Source organism: Tubulanus polymorphus, chromosome 2, assembly GCF_964204645.1.
Source record: "Tubulanus polymorphus chromosome 2, tnTubPoly1.2, whole genome shotgun sequence".
Lineage (NCBI taxonomy): Eukaryota > Metazoa > Nemertea > Palaeonemertea > Tubulaniformes > Tubulanidae > Tubulanus > Tubulanus polymorphus.
This window is the reverse complement of record NC_134026.1, coordinates 23,252,093-23,261,478: the sequence shown is the minus strand read 5'-3', so window position 1 is coordinate 23,261,478 and position 9,386 is coordinate 23,252,093. Positions and strand designations below refer to the sequence as shown.

General features: G+C 36.9%; 2 protein-coding genes across 2 annotated transcripts; one reads left to right on the top strand and one right to left on the bottom strand.

The window, feature by feature from the left end:
- Window positions 1-1,549: 1,549 nt before the first annotated feature.
- On the bottom strand, window positions 1,550-4,354 carry LOC141899910 (replication protein A 32 kDa subunit-like). The gene is made up of 7 exons (XM_074786524.1): window positions 4,273-4,354; window positions 3,379-3,476; window positions 3,069-3,290; window positions 2,796-2,996; window positions 2,428-2,541; window positions 2,258-2,352; window positions 1,550-1,820 (listed from the first exon to the last, which is right to left on the bottom strand). The coding sequence occupies exons 1-7, from the start codon at window positions 4,289-4,291 to the stop codon at window positions 1,739-1,741; spliced, it is 831 nt and encodes a 276-aa protein (XP_074642625.1). The 5' UTR covers window positions 4,292-4,354; the 3' UTR covers window positions 1,550-1,738.
- A 751-nt stretch (window positions 4,355-5,105) lies between these two features.
- LOC141900140 (serotonin N-acetyltransferase-like) lies at window positions 5,106-9,321 on the top strand. The gene is made up of 6 exons (XM_074786903.1): window positions 5,106-5,390; window positions 6,573-6,676; window positions 7,028-7,100; window positions 7,267-7,316; window positions 7,412-7,565; window positions 8,465-9,321. The coding sequence occupies exons 1-6, from the start codon at window positions 5,261-5,263 to the stop codon at window positions 8,716-8,718; spliced, it is 765 nt and encodes a 254-aa protein (XP_074643004.1). The 5' UTR covers window positions 5,106-5,260; the 3' UTR covers window positions 8,719-9,321.
- Window positions 9,322-9,386: the final 65 nt, after the last annotated feature.

The window sequence follows — 9,386 nt, the reverse complement described above, 5'->3', positions numbered from 1 at the left end:
TTATTAAAATAGTACATTTACTTATTGAAATATTTATACGTTGAATAAAATTCTCATAAATTGCTATAAATTCGGGATCGTTCTAACGAGGTTCCATTGAACTTAGTTTTTGTTTACCCAATGGGCATATGCCAGACAGTATTCTAGATTACTCGAGGACTGGATGAAAGCAATCTTGTACAGCAACTTACTTACAACTTTAATGCGGTAAACAGAAATTCAGCGTGACAGTTTGCCTGCATGCGTTGCTATGTATACATATGCTTGATGTCCAGTCTTCCTAACCAATTTTCTGCTGGTGTCTAATATAGTTATGAATGAAGTATTTATGAACAGTGATCCTTTGTCGAAGCATTTCTACCATTTTATATTTTTTATACAAGCATAATAAAGTTGTTTCACATTTGTTCACCGAAGCCTTGTCCTGGGTTTGATAACATCTACAATAGCGTATCCAAATGCGATATTGCATCCACAGTCGTGTCCATCTGCCTGGCGCACCCTTAAGATGAATTGAATTCCAATGCGTCATCGCCATTATTTCAATGGCATCCAGGCTTCACGCGCATCAGGACGCGCGTCAGACATGAACTAAAAATGCCAGACATTAGTCTCAAGAGGTGACGATCGAAAACTTCGGCACCCAACAATGGTGAATGAATGTCGGAAGGGGTAATTCCGGGCTGCACTTCGCTGCACTACAGTTTGTAGTAGTATTGCGAGGCTTAAGCAAAAGTAAGCACTTTTTAGCACTTTTAGTACAAAAAGTACTAGCGCTCATGCTAGACATATAGACTTGTGAAGACCAATAGCGGATTTAGTACCTAGACAGCTGACCACGAATTCTTATCTGTTTAAACAAATCCAAAATCGTATTAGACAAATTCAGAATCACTTCTATTCAAAAGTGGTAATATTTTTTCAAATAAAGCATTAACGTTGATCGAATTGGCGATTGAAACAATTCGCTCGCCACAGTAGGCTTCAGTGCAAGCTACATATCGACCGGCGAGTGCTCTCTCCGTATAGCGATAGCGGGAAACCGTGAACTAGCATAATACTCACTTGCCAGAGCCTTAGCACGACAGTAGTGGACAAACTATTTGCCGATTTATGGGCCGGAACCCAAGGACAGGAATGACACTTCTCAACTAGCAATTTTTCTATAACAGAATGAATTTGTATAGGGTGGGGAGAGGGCGACAGTTGTTTGTTTGTATTCTACATGGAGAATTTGCTCGTAAAAATATAGAAGGAAAGAAGTGGAATATTCATTTTTTGGCGAATGGGAAAAGCGAATAATTCATTATGTATATAAATGCTAATTAATTACTAAACAAAGATGTTTGTAAAAAAGTAAGCACAAATCAGGGCCTTAACATATTTTTTCCAAAAATTAGTACTGTAGCACTTAGACTTGCTACAACTACTATGCGGCATCATCTGCAGCAGTCTGCTGTAATGGTCACCAACTACCTTATTTGCTACCAATAAAATACATAATAAAGTCCACAGTTTCTTTGAAGTGAAAAATATTTTATTTTCAGAAATAAATGCAAATCCTTAAAAAGTTATTACAAGATGAACCAAATAATACCAGTTCGGTGATCTTTTTAAGTACGTAATAATAATAAGCACTCAATTTCCATAAGCGCTGTGAAGTGTCCATGTAATTTTGGCACAAAGGTCCGGTTTGATGACCTCGCTCGTGTATAAGCTCTGGTAATTATGTTTTGAACTAGCTATCCGTGGTTCTAAAGTGATCATCGTCGATTGTGGAATAGATATGTCCTTCCCCGCTGAGAAAATCGATTGCATCACTGGAAAAAGATAGTATTAAACTAATATGATTAACCAATCATTCATATCCAAATATGCATTTTCATCGCTGGTAAGCGGGATAACGAAATTGGTAAAATGTCATTTAATTTGTCTCTGCGTACTGGATATGTTTTTTTAGGAACCTTTATAATCTAAAATGTACATTATTTCTACAGTGGAACACATTATAATGAACAAATTATGATACACTGGAACCTCATGGAACCAGAATCTGTTCGTTATAACTGATAGTTCGTTATATATCCAGTATGGAATTGATTTAATTTTCTTAATTGGGACAAAATTCTATATCTGTTACATCTGATGAATAACAACTGCATAACAACTATAGAATTTTGTCCCAAGTAAGATAATTCAATTAATTTCGATACTGGATATCGATTCAAACAGATTTTTTGGTGTACCGAAAACTGACCGAATCTGTTTTTCAGGAATTCCTCTCATTTGGAAGCCAATCTCTGAACGACCTATTCCTTGTTCACCAGTCGCTGCGCGTATCACTTTATGGACCTATTGAAAAGACATTGAAACATAGGTAAAATCCAATCTATTTCAAATTGGAATTATCATTTTGGGAGTAATCACCTGATTTTGTATAGGTGTCAGGCCACTGTCTACACTTTGATAAGAATTACTATTTCCAGTGTTGCCATAATCCACCATTCCTCCTTTTGATGCCGTATTGCTTCCCTCTGCTGGCTATAGAAATAAGAGCAATTTCAAAATGGTTAAGGGATTTCAAAATTCCATGTCTGGGACCAATAAAAAAACATGGCGTTATAAAGAATGGTATTTCCAATGAATTTGAGTAAGTTAGATCGAGCAAATTTGTTCTCTGGAAAATGTTGGCGTGAGCAGTGGCATTAAAAAGGATGGCGTTATAACAGAATTCCACTGCACAGTTCAAAACATTTTCCAAAATGTCTACAAATCAATCTGATATTAATATGGACCTGATTTTGTGCCTTTGTATACCACAGACAACTGTAGATCACTTCTAATATATGAGTCGTTAGGTCATTCATGTCGGTCACTGGTTCAACTTTAAATGCGGCAAGACTTCTCTTGTCCTGAAATGCTCGTAGGTGGCCAAACATTCGAACGTATGTATTTTCAGTCAATGGCTTCACTTTATCTTCTTCAGGCGTCCCTTCCTAAAAAATATAAAGTCCCATCCAAATATGCCAATTTCTAAAATGGAAGCACTTATCGTCGTCAGCACTTACTTCATTATCGACAAACTGTTTGACTTCAAACGGTGGACCGGTCATATCATCAACTATATAATCAATACGCGAAGATGTCTCGTTCACTGAACGAATGAGAGCTACAAGCGCCACCTGGTTTAATTCAACATTTCCATTCACCGCAAAAAATTTACCATCGATTATTTCAGCGTCCATGATGCCAGCAACAGTACATGGTATCAGGTTATTCGATCTAGATTTCTGGAAAAGAATGTTTTAAGAGAATTCTAAAAATTTTGTTTCTTTCATTTCTATCACATTTTCGTACCTGTTTTGATCGCTAATTTACCTTTTTATCTAATGTACCGATTGATGGGGAACCAAATCCGGGAGAATTCATAAAGCCTCCACCTCCTGACCCTCCTTGCTGAGGGTAGTTCTGAAAATCTAATAAAATGGGAAATCAATTCATCATTATACGGGATTCTCTTTATAATGGGCAGGTAATATTTTACCGACACTGCATTTTCCAGTTGATGGCAATTTCACAGATAACTCTCTAGTTACTAATTAGGGTTAAAGTGCAGATCCGCACCTCTCGTGATTGACGCAATCTGCGGAATGACAGAATCCAGGCTAAAATCTTTCTATTCTCTCTAGTGAAGATATCTTAAAATTAACCAATGGCAATGTACTGAATTGCTGATGACATTTTGAATCTGAAACAATGGTATTTAATGAAATTGATTGAACTGTTTACATGGAGAGGTGCGGATCTGCACTTTTACCCTAATTAGTTAGTTAGTAGGCTAGCCCAGGCTTGGTAAATTTACACAAATTTTTGTGAGGTGTGTGGCTTAGCGCCCTGACCCTATATAATCATTTTTGGGAGCGACTGCAGTGAGGTGTCCCTCGTGGTTATGTTATGTACCTCTAACCTTACCATAACACTATTCTTTAATAACACTAGCGCCACCCAGTGGATAGGTGACCCAAAATGCAGTTAGACCCATTTTTGTTATTTCTTATCAGTGTATCTTATTATATATTGAGGGCGGCAAATTATCGTTTACTCGGTGGAATAAAACTTAAATGCCAGAGCAGCGGAAGATACAAGAAATGTGGAAGGTGCCGCCACAAATCCCGTGTTTTCTTTATAAATTATGCAAAACATCATGATGACATTGTGTGATAATGCATCCGTCACATAGATTTTGTATCTAGGCTATTAGATCTTACATACTTCCATCGTTTCCCCACATTTCTATCGCGTTTTTCACTAATGTTGATAAAAAACTAGAGCGAAAATCAGATTTGAAAACAAGATGGCGCGTTTGGAGGATGAAGGTGGCAGCACTTTACGATAACTACTACAATCCGATGCCGAGATGGCGGTTTTGTTCAAGTTTTATTTCCAGTTGATCTCATAGCAATTTTCTGACGATATTTTTCCACTCTGAGAATTAAAAAAAATTATGTGCTCTATTATCGTACATTTATACAAGTAGCATCCAGTATCCCTGGTACTATATATATAAAAAGAAATATATATTTTTATATAGTACCAGGGATTCGATGATCTAAGCTAACAGTTCACCCCCAAACTTCAAATACGAGCCCCGGTGGCGAATACATTTCTCAAACTGTGGGGCTGAGGTGGTTTACCTAAAAAGTCATTGGTGGTAAGCACGCAGGGCCGCTCGTATTTGGTGCTCGTGTGTGGTAAGCTCTTATAATAAATTATCAGATGGGCTTGTGGTGTCAAAATGTCAGATCGTGTACCGGGTAACTAAACCACAAACAGGTTATTGATTATAGGGGTTCACCGACGGAAAATAAAAAGGCGATAGGAATTTCTATCGGATAATTCGGGAATAATATAGAAATTATTTCGTCAATCAATTTTGTGCTAAACGTCGCTATACCGGTATGTTTCTTCAAAGAATTGCAGACGATCTGACATGAAAACGACATTTCATGTCGTTAAATAATTCCACTTAATTTTCCTGCTATACAAAAGGCAAACACAAACGAACGTCCTTAATAGTCACGTAAACCCCAGCGGGTGCGCACGTCCCGCGTTGCTCTGATCTGTCGAAGCGGACTTGGAACTTGTAACGAGAACAACTCGGTGCGCGCAAACGCGATTTTTTACTCAAGTCACTGGATATCATTAGATCCAATAGATAGAACAGTCAATATCGGATTTCATCTATTCACAAAAAATCATAATGCCAGTTGCAGCTGTCCACGGAACGCAAAAATATTTTTCATCGAAACTAGAAACTCGCGACAGGACTTATACAATACGATGTCTATTACCGGACGAAGTTGCGCAAGTCTATGAAATAGCGCTTTCAGGTAGGAGAAAAACAGGGCATTTCGAATCTGACGATATCAATGGAACTTGAATAGCAACCATCTTGTTTTGATCGTGGATTTTCGAAAATAGATAATGTACAAGAGTTTAAGCGGCCTGTGTGAAAAACGCGAAATATGATGAATGGTATTCAAAAAATGTTCATCTATTGAAACGAAATCTTACTTTCGTGTTAATTCTCATGATTTAGCTTATTGTGTGGCCATTGAACATATCCTATGCCTCCAGGGACGGTACAGGACAAAAGCAGCTTTACCGGGTTGTGCCCTAAAGACATTCGATTGGATTCAAACATTGCATAGAATATATATTTCAATTTTTGCGAATTAAGTCATGGACTCTAAATTGGTTTTAGAGTCCACGATTAATCGTAGTATGCATTGGAAAACTAAAACGGCCAGTTTAAAACGAGAAACACACATGAATCTGCTGAACGCATAAAATACTCTACATTCAATTCTTTTGACAAATTGATAAATAGTCGTAAACGTGACATATATTCACTAAAAGACGGGGAACCATGTGGCTAGCTACGACGGAATTCCCACATGCCAACCGGCAATTGCCTCGAGAAAATTGTCATAAATAAGCGGGATCCCGATTAGTGAAAAGAGATGTCACGTAGTGAAAGGACAATGCGTGATTTGTAACTGCTTTTACTAAGTTGTCGTGTGCTTGAATATTGGTCGATTTTACGCCAGACTTAACGTCTAGCGATTATACTTGGAGTAGATGATTATTATGTAGGGATAATCGCTTCCTCCGTTGCGTATTTTGATTCTAAAAAGAATAGAAAGGCTCATTTGTGTGTAACAGTCCGTGCGACATCATTAAGTGCATGTTTTAAACTTGTTAGTACGCGTTATTTGAATTTGATTAATTTGATAGATCCTAACAAAGTATAGGCCTATAACACATCTTGCTATATCAAGAATAAACCCATAAAACCCTAGCGCTACCCTAAGTTGTCTCCTTTTTCACCAAGCAATGCATAATTTTCAATGTTTGGTTTGATTTTCAAAATAACATGATTAATTGTCTAGAAATTCTGACGGTACAATCGCAAATTCGTGTAGTCTCAGGATAGGAAAATTGATAACTGTAAATCTTTCTATATATACATATAACAGGAAAATAACTAATGGAAACGGTTGTATTTTAAGTATACTGTGAGGACGAGTTACCATCATTGAAGACATTCATAAACATCCACAAGGTGGCAGAGGATCTATGCCTGGGTTACTTTGATGGCGAAAAACTTATTAGCGTAAGTATCGATTTGTCCTGGTTATATTTCTCCAATAGGAGTACCCTATCGTTGAACAACTTGTTCACTAATTTGCCCCAGCCTCTGGTGGCACTGTCCTAGTATTGCCCACGTAGTAGTACTTTGGAAACCTTTGGCAAGCCATAATAGCGTGATTTTCTCTAGCCGGTCATACAAAAAGTAGATATTTCAATTATGCAACGACCAACTTTTTGTTCGAATAGGTCGCGAAGATGAAATTCAGAATTTGTTGCATGTGCCATCGTCATTACTTTCTCAAAAATAGAATTCTGTATAAGTCTTTGTATTTGTGATGATGAGTGATCAAGTTTCTTTTACTTTCGAATCTAGTTCATATGGGCAACTCGTTACTACGGAAGCCACATTACAGCGGACACTTTCGATACACACATGCCAACTGGAGGTTTGTACTATAGATAAACTACACACACAAGCCAAACTAGTTTTTTAACTGCAATTTTTTAAATGAAATGAATAAAAATAAGTTATTACAGAACAATGCAGTCAGTTGACTGTGGTGTAGCGAGTGGGTTGGATTTTTGTTAATGATAAACACGTGTTCTTTTCAGAGAATCTGATCATTCATTCTATTTGCACTGATCCTAAATGGCAACATCAGGTATATTCAAAATAAAAGAGAAGCAAATGATGAGTTTGAAAGAACTTTATATTAGTAGTATATACGAAAAAAAAAACTTTTGTTTTAATTTACAGGGAATTGCGTTAACACTCATCGCAGCGTTCATCAGCCACGTCAAATCCGCTCAAGTTGGGGTCGTGAGAATCTTATTGCTATGTCACGCATGGCATATCCCATTTTTTACCAGGGCGAATTTTGTATTCAATGGAAAATCATCTCTTGCATTAGGTAAAATCGTATAATTAGTAGATTTTTTACCGTCATTATGCTTTACTATTTTTATAAAATGATTTTCAATTATCGTTCATTGAAACACCAGGCAGTCGTTAGGGAACGATTGAATTCATTGACAAGTGGTATTTCTAACCATAGATTTTACCATTTCAATGCATAAACAAGTCTGTTTGTATTTAAGAAAACATCGAATATTTTCTTTCCATTCATAAGCAATTTTGCATTTTTGTACCAGCGACGCATATAAATTCGAAAACAATACATCCAGTTCATTCAAACTATTTAGATACCGACTTGAACTTTAAAGGGTCTTTCGATGCCATATCGTTAAACAGTATTGCTTTGTTCGAGTTTCAAAAAAATCGAGCGAAATTGACTGACAGGTCTGAGATAATAATGCGAATTGTTACCGTATATATTGATACGAAGAACATTCGGCGTTCGGTTTGATCTTTTGTTTGTGTATTTAGACAAATATTTTGCAAGCGCCGTTAAGTTACTAACCAAAGGATCAAAACCACTCCACTCATCGTTAGCCTTGGAGTATATGCTAAACTTCTTCAGACAGCTATCTCAATGTACTTAAGACTTCGCCTAAGTATTCCGCCTGTTGCACTCGAATTGGCTAAACTCAAAGCAAATTTTATGTATCGACCCGATAGATATTTATTTGCACTACTTTTTTGATTTACTGTTCCAAAAATCGCGGTATTTGCTAATACAACGATAGGCGATGTGTTATAATGTGTTTGCACTAGACCACTTAGATCGATAATCAAAGTTGATTTCCGTATTTGAAAAAATAGTCAAAGATAAAACCTTATTTGAAAAGTCGAGTTTCACAATTGATTGCGTCTAATCAATTCTAACTGAATTCTAAATATTCATTTCAGGACCGGACCTATGGTATGAATGTGAACTGAGGTTGGCAGCCCCTGTTGTCGATACTTTCATGATTAAACAGGAGGAAGAACACGTCGCACCTAATGAAAATGGCGCCGAAACAAATTTAAGAACAACAGATGGAACCCTGTTGCCGCAGTTACTTCCACCACCCGCCCCAATTCCAACGCCACCGCAGGAGCAGTGCCCGACTTGTGGAAGCTGCATTCAATCTGAAGTCAATGGCTCTCTCCAGACACGCTGAGGGTTTCTTAGGCAACAATTTGTGTATAATTCAACAGTAATGGTGCTATGTATATCTTTTGTATAAATATGAATGAATTAATTTTGTCCATGGAAATTTGATTCGTAGTATTTTATTATTATGTACATATATATATAGGATGCACGTCATACCACAGGGTTGTTCTAAATTCTAGACAAACTGTACTGATTTGCCTAAAAGACTGAAAGACTGTTGCGTTTCGCGCAAATTAATAAGCATCCTCTCTACGTTGGTAGCTCATTTACACATCGTATCTTCTTCTTTATAAAAACCTTGGCCAGAACATTCTGACACGACACCTATTCCAGTGCACTTAGTAGCCTCGAATATCTATGGATGTATAACTTACACACCAACCGATTACCTGCTGAATTTATGGAATGTTCTTTAAAAATGATAAGATCATTATACCACGTTAAACTAGTGGTTCGCCTACGATAAACATTGGGCCTTGCTGAAATTGTGTAAGTGTTTCTATACTCGAATTTGTTAAGGAATAAAAAACGAGATATTATTTCATCAATTCTTGTGAGTTGTATGGAGAGAGAAGAGAGTGAGGAGCTTCTATTATAAAAAGAATTTCTAAATGTTTTATCTTCAAATTGCGAAGAAGAGCTTTATAAATTTGGTAAAGAATTTACTTACAC

Bases quoted from the DNA above. Each gene is read 5' to 3' on its own strand.
- LOC141900140 (XM_074786903.1), top strand. From the start codon at position 5,261: ATGCCAGTTGCAGCTGTCCACGGAACGCAAAAATATTTTTCATCGAAA. The intron at 5,391-6,572 runs GTAGGAGAAAAA...TTGTATTTTAAG, and splicing joins CTATGAAATAGCGCTTTCAG to TATACTGTGAGGACGAGTTA. The intron at 7,566-8,464 runs GTAAAATCGTAT...TATTCATTTCAG, and splicing joins AAAATCATCTCTTGCATTAG to GACCGGACCTATGGTATGAA.
- LOC141899910 (XM_074786524.1), bottom strand. The intron at 3,291-3,378 runs GTAAATTAGCGA...ATTCTTTTCCAG, and splicing joins TCGGTACATTAGATAAAAAG to AAATCTAGATCGAATAACCT. The intron at 1,821-2,257 runs GTCAGTTTTCGG...ATCTTTTTCCAG, and splicing joins ATTCCTGAAAAACAGATTCG to TGATGCAATCGATTTTCTCA.